At 51.3% G+C, this 26,291-nt stretch overlaps 1 protein-coding gene across 1 annotated transcript in view; it reads right to left on the reverse strand.

Annotated features, from left to right (window-relative positions):
- ABCC1 (ATP binding cassette subfamily C member 1) overlaps positions 1–26,291 on the reverse strand; it is a 127,894-nt gene that overhangs the window by 64,204 nt on the left and 37,399 nt on the right. Inside the window, exons 2-7 of the mRNA XM_032836225.1 lie at positions 23,911–24,087; positions 21,321–21,446; positions 16,238–16,375; positions 14,625–14,750; positions 3,232–3,293; positions 1,792–1,923 (exon numbers count right to left, since the gene is read on the reverse strand). Coding sequence (XP_032692116.1) covers positions 1,792–1,923; positions 3,232–3,293; positions 14,625–14,750; positions 16,238–16,375; positions 21,321–21,446; positions 23,911–24,087 — 761 coding nt within the window. The remainder of the gene's footprint in view (positions 1–1,791; positions 1,924–3,231; positions 3,294–14,624; positions 14,751–16,237; positions 16,376–21,320; positions 21,447–23,910; positions 24,088–26,291) is intronic.

Genomic DNA, 26,291 nt, shown 5'->3' on the forward strand with positions numbered 1-26,291 from the left:
GAACCTCCTACGGGGTCACGGGCACCAGATTCAGACCAGGTTCAGGAGGAGCCATACGTGCCCAGAACACCGCCCATCTCGCGATGCCCGCCCACAGAGGCTTATGGCTCGACCTGCCTGCCCTGAGACAACCTCTCCCGTGTCCGTGGCTACCCCGAATGGGCACCAGCTCAGCATCGCAAGGGCCCCTGCTGGCGTCCTAGTAGCCAACAGGACAAATGTACAGAGTTCCCAGCCCCAACCAGGCTGACCAAAGATCTATAACCTAGGTGTTCTGGCAACTGGACCTCCCAGTCCAAGGTTTTTCTCCCAGAAGGACAATTGGTCTGTGAGAGATCCCATACAGCAGGCTGACCCGTCAGCCAGTGCTAAGAGGTCAACAACAGGCCCACCCCATAAAACCACAGGAGGAAGGACAGCCACTTTTGGTTCTGCTCCTGCCACCACCCTCTATCACCCCCACGTCACCCCTAAGTTCTTAACTACCTCCTCTGGACACGGGACACAGGCCAAGGCCCATGACCTACTGTCCTGTAACAGGCACTTTCCCTTCTTACCAGCACGTAATACAATGCTGTTTCACGTAACTGAGGACGTCTTAGGTTTGATGAAATCAAGTATGTGCCGGTGAGGCCCTGGCCTGATTCCCAAAAAAACTTGGTAAGAGGTCACGGGATGGCACGCAGCTCATGTGGGAAGCGTGTCTGAAACTCAGGATACCGGGCCGCCTGCGGGGCTCAGTCGGTGAAGTGTCTGCCTTCGGCTCAGGTCATGATCCCAGGGTCCTGGGATCAAGCCCCACATCAGGCTGCCTGCTCAGCAAGGAGTCTGCTTCTCCTTCTGTCCCTCCCCCTGCTCACGCACGCTCTCTAATAAATAAATAAAATATCTTTAAGAAGATACATAAATAAAATAAAATTCAGGACACCAAATGGGACCCATAATGCAAACTATGGGCTCGGGGTGATTGTAATGCGTCAGCACGGGTTCATCAATGCTCACAAAGATCCCTTCTGCTGGGGGACACTGATAACAAAGGAGACTATGTATGGGAGAAGGGGGGCTTACACACAACCCTCTGTGCCTTCCACTGTGAAAACTCAAGTCTAGGGGCACCTGGGTAGCTCAGTCGTTGCACGTCTGCCTTTGGCTCACATCATGATCTCGGGGTCTTGGGATCAAGCCCTGCACTGGGCTCCCCGCTCAGCGGGGAGTCTGCTTCTCCCTCTCCCACTCCCCATCCCCGCTCGTGCTCCCTCTCTTGCTGTCCCTCTCTCTCTCTGTCAAACAAATAAATACAATCTTAAAGAAAAAAAAAAAACACTAAAGTCTATTTTAATTTTAAACGCAGCACAGCCCAAAGCACCCTTGGGGAGGGCTTCCTTGGCAGAATAGATGCTGAAGCGAAAGGCTTGGTGTGTCGAAGCCAAAACACTGAAAAGAGCAAGAACACTCAGGAGGCCGGACGCTCCCGGTGACACAGGGAAGGTGCCGCTGTCTCATGCAGAGCGGGGCTGCGCACCCCAAGCACGCACTTGCCGAGGGCCCAAGCAAACAGCATCAATCTTTCGCTCTTGTCTACCCAGACTGCCTTAGCTACGTGGAAGAGTCTTCCTGGATTTTGCAGATGAGCCGACCATAGCTGGGAAGAGTGAAGCAGCTCGCCCAGGACCCAGAAGCTAGTCAGAGGGGACACCGCCACCATTCTGCACCGTGGTGGCAGGAAAGGGGGTGACCCGGTGGTCCTAGAGAATGCCCGGCTCTCCCCTGTGGCAAGAGGCTCGCACTTACCTTTTGGATTTGGCACACTCCTTCTTCCAGTTCTTTACCAAAACGGGCACAACTTGCTCTGACGTGTCCTCCTTATTCAGGGACCAGAGGTCAGTGCTCTCCAGCGGCTGGCGGTAGCCGCGGACCATCAGCCTGGGGCCAAAACACCAGGGGAAGGAGATGAGAGTCGCAGCAAGGGGACGTTGACCCTTGCCGCCCACACCCGCCATGCCAGCCCGCCGCCACGGACAGCAGCACGCACTTAGGAAAATCGCAATATGCACGGGACATCTGGGCACATTAAGTCATCACACCTAATTCTGTTAGGTCGCCCGGGAAACATGGCTTCATTTTTCAAAGACACAGAGTACTCAGGATACCGATTTTACAGTGGATCCCATTTACTTTAAAAAAAAGTTTTTAAGACTCAGTGGCAAAGCAGTCATCATCGTCAAATCCCAACGATAAGTTCGTTGAGTTTGGTTAGACTTGCTTTCTACATGTTTGGACACTTCCGTAAAGAACATAAACCTGTCACTGATTGTTTTGAAATCATTATCAAACTTACAGAAAAATCACATGAACACCTACCCCCCCCCAGCTCACCGCTGCTAACATCTTACCACATCTGCTGTACTCTTCTCTCTACCTATAAATATACACATACAGACTTTTTCTCTGAACCCCTTCAGCGGAGGCTGTGGATGCAGCATGCCTGAACCCCCAACGTTACCGTGTGTCCCCCTTAGAAAAAGAGCATGCTCTCACAGAAGCCAGAGAGCGACTCACGAAAATCAGAAATCTAACGATGGCATGACCCGCAGTCCACACTCCAATGACCCCAACTGTCCCCAAGATGTTCCTTAACAGATAATGTGAACAGTATTTAATTAAAAAAAAAAAAAAGATGTCTGTGCAAAGTTTATAAGGACAAGGAACAGTGTCCTTAACTGTTAATCTGAACAATATTTAATTTAAAAAAAAGATGTCTGTACAAAGTTTATTAAGACAAGGAAGAGTGCTTATGGGGAAAAAGGGATTCAGAGAATCCTGGGTAAGATGCGACATCGTGCAGGAAGAAATGTGTGGGGAAAAAAAGACAGGAAGGGAGCCTAAAGTGAGCAGGTGCCTTGGGGGTTTCTGGTTGTGGATCTATGCCTGTTTCTTATACCCACATTTCTTACAGGGCATGGGCATTACTTTTCTAATGGCAATTTTATTTCTTGGCCAACAACTGTAATTAACCTGATGTTTAAAAAAAAACAAAAAACAAAAAAACCCAAATCCGAAAGCCAAGAGCACACGGCTTCTAAGTGCCCTGGGTGAAGGTTCACACGTCAAGTCCGTCCACACGGCACAGGGTCCGCATCTGAGCCCCGGGGCCCAGGACAGACATGCTCAGCACGTGCGGTGAAGGGCTGACGGAGGGACAGCAGGCCCAAAGCACCTGCCTGGCCTTACCCTGTAATCCACCAGAATGTGACTCTGGAAAGGAAGGAGGCGCTGGATTCCGGGCAGGGATTCTAGTGGAGAGAACACACGGGGTGGGAATAAACAGGAAATGATCAATTAAACTTCTCGTCTGTCTAGGCGCGCTGGGCAACAAGCAGTGAGCAGAGCACTCTTACTCTCGATGGACCAGCAGCCCCCCTCACACCGATGACTTGCACCCCAAAAGGGTTTCTCTCTTGAGCCCCAGTCAAAGAAACACATGGCAACTCACCAGTGTCATCCAGGAAATATTTCCCGAGTGTCTACTATGTGCAAAAGCAGCAGAGAACGCCACTTACCCTCCCTGCCTTATATTCCAATTCCATGGCACCCTGGGGAGTGTGCCCGTTACCCCCATTCATTCACTGACTCATCCATTCAACAAATACCGTCTGACCACCAGCCATGTGCCGGACGCTCTACCAAGAGCCAGCATCATCTTATATCCTCATAGAACCTTACGAGCGTGGGAATTACTATTACTCCTGTTTCATTCGTTCATTCAACATGTATATTCTGAGCAACTGCTACATGCCCAGCACCATGTATATAAATCTGAGCAGACACAACCCCCGAAGCCTGCAGTGCACCAGAGTAACAATAACACCTGCTAACTTCTGTACCGGCTAACTCTGCTGTAAGTGCTTTACACACATGATCTCATGTAATCTTTGCAACCACCCTAGGAAGTAGTTAAAAGCATCATCCTCACTTTGGAGTTAAAGAAACAGAAGAGCAGAGGGATGGAATGGTCTCGCCAGGCTCCCCCCGCTGGAAGCAGAGGACACAGATGGCGAGTCCCTAACAGGCTTCAGAAAGAGACATTAATCAAATGGTCCTGTGAGCAAACACACAACCTCAACTGCCATGAGGATCGTCCCCTGAAGCTAGGTCAGTGTACCAGTGAGGTCACAGATATCTTAGTGAGATCACAGCGAGAGAGCCAATAAGCGGATGGGGGCTGATCCACGGGATGAAGGTCAGAGAAAGCGTCCCTAAGCTGGCGTCTGAAAACTGAGGAGAGGAAAACGAGGAAAGGGGGAGAGCAAGGCAGTCTCAGCACCAAGAGTGTGTGTGTGCAAAGGTCCTGTGGCAGAAGTGGCAGAAGGGGGCATAACCCACTCTGGGAACCAAGAAGTGGCTGAGCAGTCTCTACTGGAGGCCATGTAAGGGATTCTGGTCTTCATCCCAAGGGCAAAGGCAAGTCATCAACATATTCCAAGCAAGCTCTCACAGAACCTCTTTCCCAGGGGCACAGAAATGAGCTCCAACAACACACACACACACACCAGGAAAAGGATGTCCACGTGGAGCCTCAGAAACCACACACAAGGGCCAACTTTCCACACTGAAAACATTCAGATCTATATTGTAAAATATATGCGTTAGTCAAGGTAGGAGGGGGGTCACCATGCAGCAATGAGGTCTCTAACAGAGGAGGCTGCTCCATGTTCCAGCATTTTTTCAGAGACAGCCTTGGAAACACACAAACACACACATTCTGCCAGAGTGGTTTTCCATCCAGGCTGCAGGTGCTTTAAAAAGAACACCGTACCTGGTCCCCACCTCCCGGAGTCTAATCAAGCTGGTCTGGGGTGAGACCAGGACATCAAGTTTTTATGTTTGCTTTTCGCTCCCAGAGTCTCCCTGGCAAAGCGGCTTGGCAGGAAATGTCCCAGATAAGCCTCCACTGTCTTCTCACACCTGTTACCACGGGAGCTAAAGCCGTGTTGAGTTAAAAGGCCTTAGCCACAACCAGAAGCGGCTCCAAACTTGCCCCAAAAAGGATGAAGGGAGCTGCCATCAGGCCAGTAAGAAGAAATGACTGTGACCATCATGTCTGATTAAAGACACAATCTCACAATGACACTGGGGGGAAAAAAAGGCAACCCCTTGGTGTCGTTCATGCAAAGACGCATGTGAACCAAGCCACCGTCTTAGAAAACAGAAAGGGCATGAGCCAAGCGTGTTCCCCACCTTTTCTAAATGAACTTCATCAGAGGGTGACCAAAGAGAGAAAAGGGAAATGTCTTTGCATAGAATCAGTCCAGCCGGGGCAACTGGAAGGCTCAGAGTATGTGTGTGCAAATGTAATCTTTGGCTCAGGTCATGACCTCAGGGTTGTGAGATCGAGCCCCTGGTAGGGCTCTCCGCTGGACACGGAGCGTGGTTGAGATTCTCTCTCTCTCTCTCTCCCTCTCCTCTGTCCCTCCGCCACCGCCAAAATACAGTCCAGCTAATAAGCAAAGAATGAATGACAGAACATTAAGACAATGGGCCATTTTGCAACCACAGTGGATTACAGAATACTCGACGACACCCAATGATTACTATGAATGCTTTTAGGCCAGAGAGTGGGGTCACCGTTGGGCTGTTTAAAATCCTTATCTTTCAGACAGTCTCACTGGGAGAGGTGGGTGGAGGGCACACAGGAATTCTATTCATGCAACCTTTGCTAAGCCAAGTTTATTTCCAAATAAAAAGTTACTAAACATGTTTAACTCCCCGGCTTTCAGAGACAGGTACTGAAGTACTTACGCAGGGAGGTGCAGGATATAGGCAGTCTACGGCTGTCTGTTACACGCTGCTGCCTACTTCCGTACACGTGTGCAAGCTTCCATAAAAAGCTAAACAAGAAGCTTCTCTATGGACAAAAACACGCATCCTGGGCCCAGAACCACCAGGCTCCACGCAGGGACCAGAGGGGTGTCAGGAGGCTCCCAGCCCCACCTGCACCAGAGTCCAGCCTAGAGAACCCGTTGAACACCCACTCCAGACCAGCTCAGATCAGTGCCCGTGGGCTTGCCTGTGTGCTGGGGCCCTGGCCTCAGGAGATTTTTAATAAGTCAATCAGGTGCTGTCTGCCTCAAAGACCTGTGTTCCAGACCAACCTAAAGGACAGTGAGTTCAGACTTTGGAGCCCGGGTTCAAATCCCTGGGAGGCCATTTTCTTGCTGAATGAGGCGGGGCAAGTGCCTCCAGCTTGAAGCCTTGGTGTTGGAATCTGGGAGACAGGGAGCGGTACGTCAGCTGCTCAGCCTACTCACGTGACTACAAGGAGGGACAAGTGACTGAGTCCACAGGACTATGCTGTAAGGTGGAGCTTTTCCAACCCAGCATGGCAACATTATTCGTGGAGGAGGCAGCGGCCGGCATTTGCTCAGGAGGCTGGTGGTGGGTGCGTTATCATGTCAATCTCGCATACACCTAGACTGTAGCCCGATTCCACCCCAGGGTGAAAAGGTGGGGTTCCAGTGGGGAAGGGGAAATGGAAGGGGGTGGGGCACAGCCGACAATGACTCATTTATTTCTTAAGCAAATATTTAGGGAGGGCCTGCTTAGATGCCAAGAGGTGGCTGGGGACCAGACAAGACGGAGAGGTCCCCACCTGATACCGCTTCCCACCTGGGATGGACAATTAGCAAAATGATGGGAATAAATATTTAAGTATCAACAGGAGAGCCACAACGAAGAAGAAAAATGAAGGGGCCAGAGAGCGATGGGGGCCGGGGGCTTGCTTACACGAGAGGCAGCAAACAGCAAGGAGATCAGAGAGGGAGGCTCCCAATCCCAGTCCTGCCACTTACCTGCTACGGGACCTCAGCCAAGTTACCTGGCGAGGAGACTAAACGAGATGAAACATGTTAAGATTCCTTAGAATAGTACCTGGCACAGGGTGACAGCTGGAAGAAGCGGTAGTAATGGTATTAATACTAAATCTGAAACAGTAACGATAACGTCTTCTGCTTCTCGCAGCCCCCCGGCACACCGAGCCCAGAACCAGATGCTTTCCACGAGGGCTGGCAGAGAGAGGCCCACGGGCTGGCTGCGTGTCAGGAAGGTGCGACTGGCACATGGTGATCATGGCTCATTCACACACTGTCCACGTCTGCTTCCGAGCCCCGATGGCAGAGGGGAGTAGCCACAGCACGAGCTACGTGGTCGACAAAGCCTGGCTCGCTACAGAGAGCTGGTTGAGCTCTGCTTGCATCAGAGCTCCCAACACCCTGAAACAGGGACTACTAAGGCATAGAACCAGGGCTCAAACGACGGCCGTTTGCCTCCAAACCCGGGCTTCTCTCACTCTCGGCTTCAACATGGAGAGTCGCTGTGCAAGTTACAGACCTTGCACAGAGATGCCCGGCAGTGGGGCAGGTCGGGGCTGAGAGGCAGCCCGTGCCCATCTCAAGACTTCCAAGTCCCATGCCTGCGAGGGGCTGCATCAGCCCCAAGGACGCAGGGCCAGGCCCAAAGTCAGTCGCCCACACAGGCGGGGTGCGATGTCTTTTTCTCATTCGCAAGGGTACGGTTTTTTCTCATTCACCACGAGCCCCACTGCAAACAGCCCAGTGTTAGGCATAGGCACACAGGAGAGGTCCCCAAATCCTGGCATTCTCTCAAAATCAGGCACCTCCAGCCGTGGGGCAGGACCGAAGCAACCTTCCGATTATGGAATTGAAGGCAAGTTCATTCCTTTTCCACCCTCCTGGATACAAATGGAGTCCGTACCCATGAGATTGTAAGAAACAACAGCCCAGAGGGAAAAGATTCATCCTTAACTCTGGCCAGGAAAAATCCCAGCTGCTGCGAGAAAATTCCCCCGGCAAATGCAATGAGATCCCATTATTTATAAGAACATTTCACAGTTCCTAATTTGCATGCTCCAAGAGCTTTGTCCAATTCGCCTCCTCCAGCCTTTGCTTCCAAATGGGGATTTTCAGATTACGAGAAGCCGTCGTGTCATGCCGACAGAAGGCCCGCGTCGCCAGCGCAGAGAAGGAACTCTCTTAAGTTTGGGAGCTGGTTTCTAGAAGTCCCTACCTGATATCGAAGGCCTTATATGATCACAGACAACTTGAAGTCTGGAGGAGTCAAGAAGTGAAAACTAAAGAAGAAAAACAAAGGGCACGGGTGCTGGATGAGAACCCAGAGGGCATCCTGTTCAACCGAAACCAAGCAGAACATTCTCAAAGCTACCACCTCGGGGCCTCCCAGCCACTGAGGCTGGGGCGGAGCAGCTCCCGTTCCAGCAAGGAGGAGTCTTATTACCAGGCCCCCCATTCACTCAGAAAGGAGAAAGACTCAGACAAGCCTTGGATGAAGTGAAGGGTGGGAAGAAAGTCTGATGTGCACACGATAGATGGAAAGCCACATTCTTTGGCATCTGTATCTGGCACTCGCCGATTTGGCCAGAAACCACGCAGCTTAAACCTATTTGGTACAACAGTCCCAGGCACTGGTTCTCTGAGGACTGATCATTCATTAGCTCACCCCGGGCAGTTTGGGGACCCTGGCTGGCTCCTTCAGCACCGTGGCCTTTTTGTCACATGGTCTCTGGGTCTCCGCACTGCTTTTCTGGCGCTGATTCTGCCGGTTAGCTCGCACTCTGCACTGCCTTCACACCCAGCAGTAAGGGGTGCGAGATACAGCAGCGTGGCTGAGGGCATGGGTGCTCCAATGTGCCCCCCTCCCATGACCAGCAGCCACAGTGCCTGAGTTGTGGTTAGAAACGCAAAACCTGGGTCCCACCCAAATGTACTGGTGCAGACTCTGGGGGTGGGAATCAGTTGTCCACGGATTACCAGGCCTCCGATATGATACACAACCAAGTGCACTAACCCAGGAGAAGGGCTTTTCATCTTAGGCAAGACCCTCCAGCACTCTGGCGCTCCGTGTTCTCTTACAATGAGGGGGGGCTTACCATCCTGCCTCACGGAGCTGCTTCGAATGGACTATGTTAAAACAACAGTAACTGGGGCGCCTGGGTGGCTCAGTGGGTTAAAGCCTCTGCCTTCGGCTCAGGTGATGATCCCAGGGTCCTGGGATCGAGCCCCACATCGGGCTCTCTGCTCAGCAGGGAGCCTGCTTCCCCCTCTCTCTCTGCCTGCCTGTCTGCCTACTTGTGATCTCTGTCAAATAAATAAACAAAATCTTAAAAAAAAAAAAAAAACAACAAAAACAGTAACAACGCAGATGGTCACCGTCCAGCTCAGCCTCCCTCCTGACCCGCCTGCACCGCTGGAAATGCTATAAGTGCCACCAGCCTCTTTGTGTTCCACACACCCTCCTCCTCTCAGCCGGGGGGCGGGGGGGGGGGGGGGTCCTCCAACCTGAGAGTGTCACACCCCATGCCGAGAATCCTCCATCTGGTCAAGATCACAAGTTCTCAGGATGACACCCAGGTCTACCCTTGATTTTGCACACTCGGCTCCCCGGCCCCTCCAGCTCTGCCAAGCAGACCACGCAGCTCCCCAGCACCCACGGTTTCCTGCATACAGCTGGGTCTCTGCACACGCTCGGTCCTCTGCCAGGAGGACCTTCCCGTGCAGCCTTGCTGGCCTGACCAATGTCTCTCCTCCCCTGGATGCTAGCCTTGGAGGCCCAGGCTGAGATGGGAACCTCTCCACCGGGCCCCTGCGCCTCCCAGCATGTGCCTAGCCTCAGAGCCCACTGGCCAGCCCAGAGCTGCTGGTTTATCTGCCCACTGCCCTCTCCTCGATGGTCAAGTTTGTTCATTTCCGTTCTCAGAGTCTGGCTAAGCACCAAGCCCCACCCCCCACCCCCCACCCCTGGGTCCCACACAACAGGGAACTACTAACGACCAACAGCAGAAGGGGGAAAAGCCTTTGACTCCAGGTTTACAATGCTTTCATAAACAGTCCAAGCTCCGCAGCTGCTTCTGGGGTGTGCAGGGCAGGGACAGACCAGGAGGGGCAGCAGGGAACTTTCTGGGGTCCTGGTAATGTTCTAGATCCTGACAGGGACTTGGGGTACTCTTTAGTCAGCAGCCATCAAACAGTCCCGTCAGATTCAGCAGTTTCACTATGTAAATTCTGCTTTAAGAAAATAAAACAGAAATGTTAAACAGATACGGAACTCTTGGCATGGCCAAGTGTTTGGGGGAAGGATACCAAGAATTTCCAAGTTAAGTTTCAGCTACCAAAAAAAAAAAAAAATCAGGCAGTTGGCTGGCTGGTCGGCTGGCCAGCCGGATCCGTGATGAAGCAAGGTTCCCAAAATGTTAACTGTGAAATCAGACTGGTGAGTAGATGGGTACTCGCTGCGTCATTCTTTCAACTTTTCTGCAAGTTTGACGTATTCACAGCAAAATACTGGTTGCGGGGGGGTTATATTCCTTATTTACGGACAGGGCTAAAAATACCTCTTACACCATATGAGCGGAGGGATTTTCCTAAATGTGCTAAACCAATGCTTTTCAACCCGTGGATCTTGTTAAAGTGAGACTCTGACCCAGCAGGGCTCAGCTGCCCAAGACACTGCATTTCTTTTTTTTTTTTTTTTAAGATTTTATTTATTTATTCGACAGAGATCAGAAGTAGGCAGAGAGGCAGGCAGAGAGAGAGGGGGAAGCAGGCTCCCCGCAGAGCAGAGAGCCTGATGCGGGGCTTGATCCCAGGACCCTGAGATCATGACCTGAGCCGAAGGCAGAGGCTTAACCCACTGAGCCACCCAGGTGCCCCCAAGACACTGCATTTCTAACAGCACCTGGGGAACGCTGATGCAGCTGGTCCAATGATCCCGCTCTGAGAAGTGGGGGTTTATGCTACTGACCATGTTTGCCCTTGACGTCTCCAAGCGCAAATGGAAACACCTCCTCCCTCCCTCCCACCCCACCCTAAGCAGGAGCCTCCAGGCCTGCAAGCCGAAGGATCACAGGCTGGAGCCAGACAGGAACCCCAGGAGAGCCCTGTAAGGCTTGGTCAGCCGCTCCCAGATTCTAGGCAGCCGCAGGCCTGGAGGAGAGAGGGGAGCAGCCCCACCAAAAAACTAAGACCAGAACAGATGTCTGAGTCATGCAAATGGCAGAGGGCCAGCTGGGGCGGACACTGGCTTTGTGACTCAGCTGGAGAGAGCCCAGAGAAGCCCAGCGCTGTCAGCTCCCCCTCCCACAGACCCCGCCTGACCCAGGCCACTCCGGGAGCACAGCTGACCGCCACCTCCAAGAATAAGCAACCTATAACCGAGGCTCTGACCTCAGGAGGGCAGCTGGGGCCAGATTCTCTGCATCTCTGATGCAAGCCCTGATGATGAAGGGGGAGAAAGGCAGAGAAAGCACCTAACAGTGTGCTCCTCTCCTCATCACAGGCCTCAGGTCCCTGGGGGAAGGGACTGGCACAAGCACCACATGGAGCCCTGACCCATTTTCAAGAAGGCAGCACTGAGGTTATGGAAGGAGGAGGGACTTGCCCGAGGTCACAAATCTAAGTCCTACACCCCGATTCTCAGGCTTCCCAGGCTTCTTCACGACTGGAGTTGCACAGCTGTTTGCTCACCCCATCGATGACTGTCCCTTGTGAGGCCGCAAGCTTCCTGAGGTTACCCCATAAACTGCGCTCCAAATTACGGCCAGACATCATCAGCCATCCCACAAGCTCTTCTTATGACCTTGCCCCTACCTAGAGGTGTGGGTTATGTCCCCACCCCGCAAACTCAAGCCGACTTTTGGGATGGCCTCCATTGAGAGAGTGTGGCAGGAGTGACACCATGGGGTGCTGGGACTTGGTCATAAGTGGTGACACAGCTTCCACCTAGCTCTCTGTCTAGGAACACTTGTTCTTAGACGCATGCCGCCACACCATGAGGTCACTGAGGCCATGAAGATGTGGACTATCAGACTCCATCGGAGGCTCAGGCTGGGGGCCAGCGCTAACCACCAGCCACATGAGCGAGGTTGGCTATTGTTGGGGAGACCCCACAGGGTTGCTGCCCAGTTGAGCCCGGGCAATGCCCACGATGAGGAAACCTAAGGATAAACTCCTTTTGTTTTATGGAACCAAATTCAAGGTGCTTTGTTACGGGGTAGCGGATAACCGTAGTGATGCACGAACCACGTCAACTGCACATCCTGCTGTGTCCCCAGAACCATGGAGAGGGTACGACAGATGCTTAATGAATGCTGAAGGGCTAGAGGAAGCCCCGGATCTACCCAACTCCAACCGGAGGCTCCTCTTCCGTGACACCTGTCGCTGCCCCCATCAGACTCAGGGTGTAAGTTAGAGTCTAACAGTCCCGATCATCTTCTCTAAGCTTCCGTTCCTAATTAAAAAAAAAAAAGAATGGCAGGGGACAAGAGTCGGGGTGTCCCAGCCCCCTGCAGCCCAGCCTCCAGCTGCCCTAGTGTGGTGGAGCGGCCCTGGCTGCCAGGAACGCAGACAGTACAACAGGAGGAGGAAGCCAGCTCTGCGAGCACCCAGGAAAGAAGCAAAAGGAGCTTTATCCAAATCCCCAGGGGGAACTGGAAATCAGAAACTCCTTCCCCCTGCCCAGGGCATGTGAGACAGTCCCTTCCGGAAGGCGGAATCTCAGGTGTTATAGGGAGTCTGGGAGCCCAGGTAAGATTCGGGTCACCCTGCCAGCTTGTCCCGGGCTCAGTTTACCCTCCAAGCAGAGTCTGTGGCCACTCAGGCGGGTATGACTTGTTCTGTGTGCCCACCAGCTCCACAGCACGGCCTGACATTTAATCAAAGTTTCCTGACGGGGACACGCCATGGCCAAACATCCACACCCACACACACGAACACTTGGCCCGGGAGACCTGACAGCCATAGCCCTCTGAGCCTCTCCTTCGTGCCAGGCGTGAGCTGGGATCCAGGGGGTGTCCCAGGCATGGGTGCTGCCCTCAATAACTTTATACAGATGTACAAGAACACATGCACACACGTGTAAGAACACATGAACACACACATGCACCCACATATTTTCATGCAGATGAACACAAATGTGTCACATGCACACGCACCAACATGCATGCACACACACACACACACACACACACTGCACATTTCTCCAGCACTGTTCCTCTTCGATCAGGGAAGTCCAAGAATGGGGCCTCTCGGAACACATACTGGGACACGGGTTTCTAACAAACACGGTGGCAAGGGTCAACCTCCTCTGAGCAGACTCCCCACAGGTGCCTCCATCACCCACGAAGGCAGCCTCAGCCCCTTGCTGAGGTGCAGGCCAAGCCCAGAGGAGCCACAGCAGCTGAAAACTGCTCTGGCTGCAATTTGCCCAGTTAACAGTTGACTAAACATGAACAAAGCATCAAATAAATGCTCCAAAGTCTCCCCTCCCACTCAGAACAAAATCCAATGGCTCATGTGACTACAGGCCACCGTCCCCACCTGTGGGATGCCTTGTCTTAGCCGTGTCTGGCCTCTCGCTGCTCCAGCCACACTGGCCTCTCCTGCTGCTCCCTTGACATTTCACAGCAGCTCCTGCCCCAGGGCCTGTGCACTTGCCACCCCTCTGCCTGGACCACTCTTCCTCTGAGTATGTGCTCGGCTCACGCCCTCGCTCCAGAGAGGTTTCATGAGGGAGGCCTCCCTTGATAGCTCCTATCACATCAAAACTGCCCATGACCTTCAAACAACATATCCATTTCCTGTCCATGCTTTCTTCTCCTTCTTAGGATTTACTGCCACCTGACCGACAATACTTGGCTCCTGGGTTACTCCTTGTCCACCATCTCCTAACTCACCCCCATAACAACACAGGCCTCAGGTGGGCAAGAACTGCTTTACTCACTGCCAGAGCCCTGGCCCAACCTGGCATGGGGCACTGGGTGGAGAGGAAGGAAAAGAGGGAAACAGAGCAAGAACAGAGGTAGGAGCAGCCAAGGACTATGTTCCCTTTTATTCTACCAGCAGGAAGACTGGCCCTACCGCCATCATCCCGCTCATATCCGCAGGTACCTAACGATTTCCCTGTGCCTCAAACTGACAGGACAGACCAACTCAAATCCCCTCAGGGGCCAGGCACAGATCGTAAAAGGAAGCAAGACTATATAATGCAAAAGGGAGTGGTGGGGATTGCGGTAAGGTAGGGCTACACGTCTCCCAGCTGAGGTCAACTGCTGCTGTGGGGGATAGTGGTCCTAATACTGCCAGAACTCCTCATTTTTCTAAAAAAACCACACAGTTAGAATTTATGGCAAATTTTCCAGCTTTTAAATGTTTGCTCACATGTTCTAAAGTCACTAGGGAAACCAAATGAGAAAACCTACTAGCCTGCAAGACACAGCTGTTTACAATTATGAATCAGATAAGTGATTATGAATTATTATTATGAATAGAATTATTATGAATTGTTATTATAAATCGACAATTATGAATTATTCAATTATCAATCATTAAGTGCCCCTAGCCACAGCCAGGCCTCTGTTTTTCCATCTGTAGAGTGGGACGCTGATACACCCTCTCTCTGCGCCTTTGGGGAAGATGAAATGAGATCCCAGACAGACAACGCTGGCCCGAAACAGAGAGCTAACCCACATGAGCTGGGGCAGGACAGTATTTTTCTCACACGCGCACACACACGCACACGTCTCTGACCACACTTACGGGGTCGTGGATGGTTTCAGAGAACAGGGGTGGTTGGTCCGAGAAGCAGGACAGCACAAGCTGCATCAGCACGAGGGAAAAGTAAATGTAGAAAGTGACATCGCGAAACACGTCGATTTCAGCATCCTAAACGTGAGCCAAGGGAGGAGGAAGAGAAGATCACTTTCTGGAAGCAGCCTACAGAGGCCGGGGGCAGCGGGCTGCAGACCCAGGAACAAGGTCTCGTGCCCTGAGCCACCTCCCCCAGCAGGAGAGAAGTGGTTACACCACGGTGCGGTCCCCGATGTCCGGTGAGGGCAGCCAACATGCTGAAGGGAGGCTCCAGAGTGGGAGTGAAGCATGCCCATAGTCAGGGCCTGGGTCTCCTTGTACTGGCCCCCGGATGCTACCAACTCTCTCAACCTTTCTGCACTTTGATCTCTAAAAACAGATGGGCGGTTCTCAATAGGGGCGGGGAGGAGCGGGGAGACACCTCCCAGGGAATACCTGGTAGTTGCCGGGGACACTTTTGCTCACCATTGACTTGGGCGCTGCTCCTGGCACCCAGTGGGTGGTGGCCAGGAATGCAACCCCACCCCACCCCACCCCAAACAGCCTATGAAGGTCAGGAGAGTCCCTCACAACAAAGACGTCTCCAGCCCAAAATGTCAATTAGTGCTGAGGCTCAGAAACGCCATAGAGTAATTCTGAGCAGTTAATAGGATTACTCATGAAAAACAAAACAAAACAAAACAAAACAAAACAAAACAAAACTTAGTCCCTGCCTGGCGCCTCGGAAACATGACCTCAAGAAATGTCAGCTGCTCTCAGTGCTAACGATGGTCTGTCCCAAACACTGCAGGTACTTCATCAACGTTCAGTGACCTGAGGAGCTCGAAGGTGGCGGAGGACAGCAGCGTAGCAGCTGATAAAGCACGCCCTTCTGGCTTCCCAGGAGCAGCATATGGCAGCAACTAGAACCACCTCTTAGCCAGTGTTAGCTGATGGCACCGAGGTAATGCGGGGACAGGTACTGGGCCCCATGGGGGGGGGGGCAGGGGGGCAGCTGCTCTGCAAATACCACTCTGCACTGAGCTCTGTTCCAGACTGACGGCATCTAGAGGCAACCTGCCTTGTGGTTTACTGAGGACAGAGGTTCAGAGGGTGGTGTGCATTTGTCTGTGGCTCCCACCCCTGGAGAACCCACATGGGCCCCTGAAGCTACACAGATAAGTAGGGCCCTAAGGAAAGAAAGTTCTAGAACAAAGGCAGTATGAACTGGGGAAATCCCTGGTAAAGAAGCTGGGCCCAGGTAGCACCCATCCTCTGGTTCCCATGGCAACATGTGATTTCCACCGAAGCTGGAAGGAGCAAATATCTCTTCCAAGGGGCCGCTGCAGGAAGATGTGGAATAAGGCCACCACTTACCTCTTTTTTTTTTTTAAAGATTTTATTTATTTATTTGACAGAGAGAGATCACCAGTAGGCAGAGAGGCAGGCAGAGAGAGAGGAAGGGAAGCAGGAAGCAGGCTCCCCACTGAGCAGAGAGCCTGAAGTGGGGCTCGATCCCAGGACCCTGAGCCGAAGGCAGAGGCTTTAACCCACTGAGCCACCCAGGCGCCCCAACCACTTACCTCTTTTAAGGCAGCCATGATTTTGGATCTGAAGATGGCAAGGGCACACAGTAGGGCTACAACCCAGAAAGTGAGCATGATCCCCGAGGACTGGACTCCTTTTCTTCTCTCGAGTTGAATTAAAAAGGTAGCAAGCAGCTGCAAGAGAGAAGCATACAAGGGAGTTGTCAGAAGACCAGGGCTCAGGACCCCACTGTCCCGGCACACGGCAGTCCTGGAGTACGGCTGCCCTCAGCTTAGTGGTGCCAAAAACAGGCCGGCAAGGACCCGGCTCCAGTACCAGGCTTGCTCTCGCCTTGCTGGGGACCCTGGAAAAGCCACTGATGTCCTCAGAGCCTCTGCTGCCTCACCTGTGAGAGAGAGAGGACCACAGCACCTCATGTGACAGCAGCAGGAATCTCGGGACACCGTGTGTAGATCCGGGATAGGATGACGAAGTCGGGGAAAAGCTCAGTTTACAAGAGAGAGGTACACTTTTTCCAGAATGAATGGGCACTGCTGAGTGCCCATAAAACTTTATTTAAAAAACAGGCAGTGGGCCGACCCTTCCTTTACAGGTGGACAGCCCTATGTTGAAGTCCCAGTCCTGACAGACTAATTTTCCTCCCTTGGGGAACAGTGAGGACTGCGCTCCTTCCTAAGGGGATGAAGGTTTCGTCATCTGCCTCCATCTATACATCTCATCTGCAGGGAACTTTGTTAGAATGACGGCGGGCAGGGGAGGCTGGGGTTTTATTTTATTCCTGATACCTGACGCTATTACTCCATGTCGCAGATGACTTAACGATCAGGGAGAGAAAATAAGCGGTAAGACCGCTTTTTCTCAAAAGAAGGAGAAAGGCCACAGTCCTTCCTCCGAGAAGCAGAGCTGGCCTCCCGAGGCCCATCCCCCAAGCCAGTCGTGAGCCAGGCTTCTGAGGAGCTAAAGGTCACCCATGACACCTGCCTTTACTCCCCAGAAGCACATCTGTCTGTCCTCATTCATCCTCCTTGGGGGGCCCCCCATCTCCCTCCCTCGCCACATTTAATCCATCAGCAACTCACACTGGCTCTGCCACCAGGGCTGGTCCTCAGTTCACCCACTGCTTCCCCTGGCCCCAGCCCCCTCCCCTCATACTGGGTGACCCTATGGGCACCCCACAGCCCCAACAATCCAATCCACTCTCCACTCAGAGGCCACACTCGGCTTTTCAATGCACAGAGCCAGGCATGCCACACCCTTGCTCCAAACTTCTCCCTTTTAGGATTCGGGGTTTTAACCTGGGGTCAAGGACAGGCTGCAGCTAGAACCCAGAGGTCCACGAACTTGGACGGAAAAACAATCAACATCTTCACGTTCCCGCAAATCAGCGCGGCCGGTCACTGAGTGGAGGCAATACACCGCACGGCATGAGCAGGACCTGGGGCTCTGTCACTAGAAATCGTGCCTGCAAGCACGTGGCTGAAGCTCTTTCCCACGATCGCATGTGATCATCACGACTTGGAAATTACAGGGGCAGCCTACCCGCTCGCAGGTCCTCATACGAAATGTATGTATATTTTTACTTTGTTTTTTTAATCTTTTGCTAACTGTGTTTAAGTACAGTTCGTTTCCCAAACCCAGGGCCCTGCAACTGGACGATGGAAAAATGACGTGGGGCAAAACCACACCATCAAACAGAAGGAGCAACTTGAAAACTTGGACACTCGCAAGGCAGCTGAACTGCCGGTCTGAGAAGTCAGCTGCACACAGCCCCAGCCAGCACGGTGCGTTCACGTGACATTCTGGAAAAGGCAAAGTGATAGGGGCAGAGAACACACCCACGGTTGCCAGGGCACGGGGGTGTGGAGGGAGGGGCTGACCACAAAGCAGGGGCAAGCCAGAGGGAACTTTTTTAGGGCGATGGGGCAGTCCTAGATCTCAACCAACCGAGGAGCTGGTAGTTACAGGACAATGTGGGTTTATCACAACTCATGAACTTTCATTTTGTTAGAAAAGTGAATTTTACTATATTTAAATTATGCCTCAAGTAAAAACACAGACGTAATCACAAAATCTTCACATATGATGTGTGTGTGTGATTTGTCTTCTTGTGAGCCTTTGTATTTATGTGAGGAACATAATCCTCAGACCTGACTGGCAAAGGAGAAAAGGGCCCATGGCACAAAAAAAGCTTTAGAACCCAAGTATGGGAATGCAAAACAAAACAAAACCCACTCACCCTAAAGCTCCAGATCCTGTGGGGTCAGCCCTCTGCCCTTCTTGCCATCCCCACTCCCCGCTTCTTAATCCCTCTCCCTCAGCCACACAGACCAACCCCTTCATTTCTCTGACCCCAGGACTTCTGCACATGCTTTTCTCGCCAACTGGACAGTCCTCTGCCCCCAGCCTCTTCAACTTTTTAACATCTTGCTCACCGCTCAGCCTCAGCTCCATCACCCCTTCTTCCCTAGCCCCCAGACCAAACATATTCGCCAAACTTCACCCCTATGACACTTTGCACAAGAGCAAACACTTTGTGCCTTTTGGGGGAATCATTCGTTGAGTATCTGTTTGCACAACCAGGCATAGGAGCCACGAGGACAGGGACTGTGTCTGTCATATCTCCAATTCCTGGCATACAGTAAAAATACAAATATATCTGTGGACTGTTCTCATCCCATACTCCTGCCCCCAGGGATGTAGACAGACTCTCACTGTAGCATGAACAGAAGGGCTGTTCCTTTACTCTGTCATGGAGCCCACAGGGGAAGAGAGACTCTGAGGATCTCACAGACCAGGTCACCTCTTAGCCAGCTCAGAGCCTCAAACAGCATAAAGCCCAGTGACCCTCAGCCCATCACACCTGTGAACCCAGCATCACAGACATATTTGTCAACAAAGAATCAGAAGACCAGGAACAGGAAAAATTGGGGAGTATGAACCACTCCAAACTTACCTTTACACCTTCTTGCCCAAACGTTCAGGCCAGGAAAGTCAAGCTCTCCATTTCCTAACACCCTTGACATATTTATGGAGTGCTTATGGCACGCTAGGCATGGTGCCCAGCTATGGGGACACAGAGGTGAATAAAGCCCACGGGGAGAGCCAGGTATTGGCAAAGAACCCCACCAACGTGGAGTAGGCACTGGGGTGTGAACCCGGTTCTACCACAAACTGGCTGTGTGACCTTGGGTCAGTTCCTCCACTTCTCTGTGCTTCAACGTGCTTATCTATGAACGTAGGAATAATGAGCAAAAATCCCTAAGTGAGTTAATATGTAAAGGGATCAGGACTCTTAACGAGTGCAATAAAGATTCACCATCCACAGGGTGCCTGGGGGGGACTCAGTCGGTTAAGCATCTGCCTTCAGCTCAGGTCATGATCCCAGGGTCCTAGGATCGAGTCCCCTGGATTGGGCTCCCTGCTCAGCGGAGAGCCTGCTTCTCCCCCTGCCTGCCACTCCCCCTGCTTATGTTCTCTCTCTCTCAAAAAAAATCTTCAAAATAGGGGCACCTGGGTGGCTCAGTGGGTTAAGCCTCTGCCTTCAGCTCAGGTCAGGATCTCAGGGTCCTGGGATCAAGCCCCACATCGGACTCTCAGCAGGGAGCCTGCTTCCTCTTTCTGCTTGCCTCTCTGCCTGCTTGTGTTTTCTCTCTGTCAAATAAATAAATAAAATCTTTAAGAAAAAAAATCTTTGGGGGATGCCTGGGTGGCTCAGTGGGTTAAGCCGCTGCCTTCGGCTCAGGTCATGATCCTGAGGTCCTCTGATCGAGTCCCACATCGGTCTCCTTGCTCAGCAGGGAGCCTGCCTCTCGCTCCGCCTCTGCCTGCCTCTCTGCCTGCCTGTGTGCTTTCTCTCTCTCTTTCTGACAAATAAATAAAATCTTTAAAAAAAAAAAAAAATCTTTGGGGCGCCTGGGTGGCTCAGTGGGTTAAAGCCTCTGTCTTCGGCTCAGGTCATGATCCCAGGGTCCTGGGTTCGAGCCCCGCATCCGGTTCTCTGCTCAGCAGGGAGCCTACTTCCCTCTCTCTCTCTCTGCCTGCCTCTCTCCCTACTTGTGATCTTTGTCTGTGTCAAATAAATAAATAAAATCTTTAAAAAAAAAGTCTTCAAAATAAATAAAAATGAAAAGATGCACAGCCCTGCACAATCTGGCTCCAGCTCGCCTCCCCCTTCCCATCTCCGTCAGCTCTGCTGTCCACACCCTGAAGCCCCAGTCCACATTCCTGCTTCACAGATGGCCACTCCTTCAACCCCAGCCTCTAGCCCTTCCTTGGACGCACTGCTCTCCCAGCTCAAAACATCCTGCCCCGAACCTGCTTCCCTCCTCATTCTCAAACACACAAGGCCTGGGCTCACCAAGAACCTTCCAGGCGCCTCCGAGGACCCAGGTATGGGGTCCATAAGCAGGAAGGGCCGTGAATTCAGAGCACATCACTGTGGCACAAGGGCCTCTACAGGGACCGCCCCTGGCTCAGCTGTGTGACCCTGCGGACATTTAATGTCTCTGTGCCTTCGTCTTCTCCCCTGCCAAAGGGGGACAAGATTATTCTAAGAACAGATGAATTCTAATTTCTAATTTCAGGAAATGTAAACCACCAAAAATGGTGCCAGGCACATATTAAGGACTTAAAATGTGTCAGCTTATAAGAAAGCAGTTACTCTGGCTTTGTTTCCCACGAAATAATGGACCCCCGTGGGGCAGGGTACTTTCCTATTCGGCTTGGCATCCCACCCCATAAGCCAGAAGCTGAAAATTCAAGGGGCCATTAGGTCCCAGACAATTAACATAAACAGCCAAGCTAGCCAGTATAACAACAGAACACAGCAGGCACAACCAAAGATGGTAGCCACCTTTCAGCCCCAGGGGCAAGGAAGGCAACAGAGCACGGTGAGGACTGGGGCCAAGTGCACAGCACATGGCCCCCTTCAAGGCTATACTCGTCTCTCAGCTCCGGCTGATTGTTGCCCCAGAAAACTATGGGGCTGGTGTTGCCACCTTTGGCTTTTTCAAGAGAAATCAAATTTTTGGATTTTTATTGTGAGATCTTCTAATTTCTACACTCTGGCTGCTAGTTTTGGCCTCCACAGTGCCTGGCAGATAGCTAGCTCCGACTTACCATAGTGATGCCCAAGAGGGTTGGGCTGACCAGAAACACTGGGGCCAGGAATTTGCCCCAACTTCTTTCCCAGAAAGAGTAGAAGAGGTCTGCCCAGCAGACAATCCACAGCAAAAATCCCAAGGCCTGGAAGAGAAGGATACATATGTCTTACAACAGAAGACACTGGAACTTTCCCCAGCCCCCCTGCAAAAAGCTCAGCCTTGAGCCAACCTCTAAACTATCAGCTGCGGTCCTTAGATACAGCACACGGCCTCTGGAGCATGGACAAGTCCTAGGCAGGGGGAGCCACCCTCTGGGTCATCACATGCAAGTCTATAACCAGTGTATGATGCCCTCTCACACCCAGGGTGTGACTATTTGGTCGCTGTTCTTCCCATCCCCGGAAAATTCAAGAGCCCAGTCTACAGCTTACCTCCATCGGCCACCCCGCACACCTGCCTAAGGCACCTCACACTACAAGCACTCATTCCACAACAGTCACTGGGGACCCACTGTGGGCCACCTTGTTTCCAAAGTGCGAAGGATACAACAATGAACAAAACTGACAAAGGTCCCTGCCTTCATGGAGCGGAAATTCTAATGGGGAAAAAATGGGCAAGAAACAAACTGAAAAATATATAATATGATACCAGAGGGTGATAAGTAACAGGAGAAAAAAGACAACAGGTAACACGGGGTGGTCAGGGAGGGCCCTATGCAATCAGGTGACATACAGCTAAGGAGCCAAATGTGGATATTTGAGGGAAAGAACAAATCAGTTCTGAGGATCAACAAGTGCAAAGGCCCTGAGGTAGAGAACATGTGTGACAGGTTTATGGCTGCTGTGGAATGAGTGCTGAGTGTGGGAGATGGCTGGGGAGGAGCCTGGGGCCAGATCAGCCTGGGCCATGGTAAGGATTCTATTCCCCATGATGAGACGCTACTGGAGGCTTTTTGAGCAAAGCTTTTTGTTGGTTTCTTTGCAAAATCTGTTCTACATTTTAAAGGGAGATGTTGCTCTGCCAAAAAAGTACAAAGTGCTCTCAAAGGTCTGAGAGGAAGACATTAGATCTAGACACCATAGAGAAATCATTAGCATTTTGTGTGGTATGAAGGAGACACATTTGGATGGGGGTACTGTAGGCAAAGGGGCAGTTTCAGTAAAAACACATTCCAGTTTTCCTGTTTTGGGGGAACTAAGTCTTGGGAAACGTGGCTGTACAAATGAAGTGAGATACATGCTAAGTGGAGAAGAGAAAGTGGAATGAGGAACATGACATGGGACTGCTCTCCACATGTCTTCCCGGAGAATGCTTATTCTCGAAGGGGAGACACGGTCCCTGTACAACTGGAGAAACCAGGCAACACTCAAAATGAACCCCCTCAATCTGGAGTGAACACCACACCCCCCAGCTGTAACACCCCCAAGGGACACAACCCCGCTTCCATGGTTTTCCAGCTGGACATGGCATGACCCACGTCCTGAGGACACATCACGCACTCGAGCTGAGGAACTCAGTCTAGAACTGGCCCAGGCTCTTTCAATAGGTCAGTGCCAAAGGAAGGTGAGGTGTTCTTCCAGATTAAAGAAAAACACAAGAGACACCATGACTAAAAGTGCCACATGAGGGGCGTCTGCGTGGCTCTGTCTGTTAAGCGTCTGACTCTTGGTTTCGGCTCAGGTCATGATCTCAGGGTGGAGAGATCGAGCCCCACGCTGGGCTCTGCACTCAGCGTGAAGTCTGCTTCAGATTCTCTTTCCCTCTTGCTCTCTCTCTAATAAATAAATAAAAATCTTAAAAAAAAAACAAACAAATAAAAACACTGCATGAATCTAGACTGGGTCTTGAATGGGCTTGGGGGAACCATACTAAGAAAGGACAGGACTGGAACAAGGGACAAAATTGCAGAATACGGACAGATTTTTTTTAAAGTATTGTGTCCATGTTAAATTGCCTGAATTTAGTAACTGTATTGTCATGATGTAAGAGAATGTCCCTGTTTTGAGAAAAGACATGCTGGAAAAACCGAGTAAAGATAGCACAGACGCTACCGGTTCTCAAATGATTCAGAAAAAATAAATCATATATGTGTATGGAGAGAGGAAGAGCCGATCGCAAAAAAGTGTGGCAAAATGTTAGAATTTGGTGGACTGTGAATAATGGGTATTCAGGGCTGGTGGGGGGAGTTCCTGGGGTCTTCCTTGACCTCTTTCCAGAAGTTTGAAATGGTTTCAAGGTAAACCGTTTTTTTGTTGTTGTTTTTTTGTGGGGTTTTTATTTGGAAATAAAAAAGAAACCCTCAGCTCAGATAGGAAAACTTCCCAATTATTTCCTGATAATCTCGAGGTCGAGCCTCTCATGTTCACTGTAATGATGGGGAAGGAGGGGCTCAGGGAAGTCAGAACACGTGCCCAAGCTCATAGAGCTAGCAAGAGGCAGAGCCCGCGTCTACACCCACGTCTGAACCGAGAGCCTCGTCAAAAGTCTGCCTTCTAGAAAAAGGAACATGGTTAAGCAGGAGAACTACATCAGTCTTCACCAACCACCAGTCCCCAACCCAAGCACACCCCACCTCCCCAACCACAATGAAATCCCAAGTGACTTACAGTTTTGGTTTTGTTGAGATAGGTCATCTGAATGTAGCCCCGGTCATGGCGTGAGAGATAGAGGAAGTAGAAGGGGAAGCAGACCCAGAGGTAGGAGCAAGGCACCCACACGAGGAACGTGTTCTGAAAGCACTTGGTGAAGTCGGGGTTGCTGGTGTTCCACGTGACATCCCACGCCTGAGGACAGAAACAGGTTCAGGGTCAACAGGCGGCACGGAGGAGGGACAGGCGTCCATGTGGACATCAAAACCACAATACGATGGGGTTTAAGAAAATAGACAAGACCCTACACCCAAGGGCCTCTTAGGAAGAACATGCAAACTGGAGAGATCAGCAGCCAGAAAGACTGTGAAACAAAAATAAGGCATGAAGGCAGGTACTGTCTCCGAGAACACACAGGTCCGGGGAACTGGGGCAAGTTCCAGCGTCATACGAAAGAGGGAGCCTGGGGGTCTGCATGGCTCAGTTACGCATCTACCTTTGGCTCAGGTCACGATCCCAGAATCCTGGGATCGAGCCCCGAATGGGGCTCCCTGCTCAGTGGGAAGCCTGCTTCTCCCTCTGCCTGCCCCTTGCCCTGCTTGTGCTCTCTCTCTGACAAATAAATGAATAAAATCTTTAAAAGAAAATTAGAAAAATCTGACAGCACCAGGCCCAAGTTCCCACCTCACAACCATCAGCAGGAGCTGGGGAACAGCCCTTCTCAGGACAGGCCCCGTGTGCTCCAGCTGGCCTCAGGCCCCAGGCCCCCTACCTCCCTCCTAGCATTTTCTCTCTACCACGGGACAGTGCGCCCTCCAGAAAACTCCAGCTATGTCTGGTCCCTGCAGCCTCCTCATGATCAGTAAGTGAGACCACCAAGGAACTCCAAGGAACCCGGAACCTTATGGTTTTGTATTAAGCGTTCAAGGTACATTCAAGACCATTGAAGAAAAGGTAATGGAACAAAAAGATCATTTCACTTAAAAAACACATCTGATAATCTGATCAAGATACAAGCTCTGAGCTTCTCAAAAAAGAGACCTAGTTATGCACAACCATGTGAATATACTTAACACTCTTGGAGGGTACACTTCAAAATGGCTATTAAGATGGTTAGAAAAGAAAGGATCTGACTTTGGGTGCCTGGGTGGCTCAGTGGGTTAAAGCCTCTGCCTTCAGCTCAGGTCATGATCCCAGGGTCCTGGGATCAAGCCCCGAGTTGGGCTCTCTGCTCAGCAGGGAGCCTGCTTCCTCCTCTCTCTTTGCCTGCCTCTCCGCCTACTTATGATCTGTCAAATAAATAAATAAAATCTTTAAAAACAAAAAACAAACAAACAAAAAAGGATCTGACTTTAAAAAAAGAGTGAGTGAGTGAGTGGGTCTTTACCGGGTACCCAAACTGGTTCTTCAGAGATGTAATTATTCTGTGATATAAACAGTTATTTCTCCAGAACCAAGAACAAGAAATCATTGAAAAATAAACTTTAAAAGGTCAACGCACACAGAGGGATTAGCTGGGAAACTTCTAGACACAAAGAAACCCTAAAAAGGGACAAAGGTCATGCCTCTGTGGATTTGGGCATTTGGAAGACAGTCTTGTGAATAAGAGTTTAAGTGTGATTTATATCAAAGAGTGATTATTTTAACTGATTCCGCATCACTTCTAATTCTTAAGGTGATGGTGGAAAAGGGGATTAAACTGTTGGTGGTTATTATATACAGAACCGTTTCTGAGCAGCTGCCAGAAAAATCTCATTCCAAAGGAATTTGCGCTTCTAGTAAAAACAATGCTGGGCCTTAATACATGCAGTTATGTATACCAGAAGCTTGGTTCGTGCGTGACACATTTCTATAACTTGATGCTTGACCCAATCATTCCTTGCCTGGACTATGACAATGATTTCCTAACCATTCCCTGTTTCCAGACCTCCTGGCCCCAATCAGTCCTCCCCGACGACAGCCAAAGTTATCTCACTTATCTGGACATCCATACGTGCATCCATAGACATGTATCTACCCACCCACCCATCCACCCACCCCTCCATCCACCTACATCTATCTACCACCCACTCTCTTCCCATGCATCTATGCATCTGTGTATCTACCCACCCATGCACCACTCATGTATCTACCCATCCATGCATCAACTCATCCACCCATCTACCCATCCACGCACCAACCCATCCATCTACCCACCCATGCACCAACCCATCCATCTACTGACCCACACACCAACCCATCCATCTACCCACCCATGCACCAACCCATCCATCTACTGACCCACACACCAACCCATCCATCTACCTACCCATCCACGCACCAACCCATCCATCTACCTACCCATCCACGCACCAAACCATCCATCCACCTACCCATCCACGCACCAACCCAACCATCCA

Source organism: Lontra canadensis, unplaced genomic scaffold (assembly GCF_010015895.1).
Source record: "Lontra canadensis isolate GAN:19392208 unplaced genomic scaffold, GSC_riverotter_1.0 scaffold91, whole genome shotgun sequence".
Taxonomy (NCBI): domain Eukaryota; kingdom Metazoa; phylum Chordata; class Mammalia; order Carnivora; family Mustelidae; genus Lontra; species Lontra canadensis.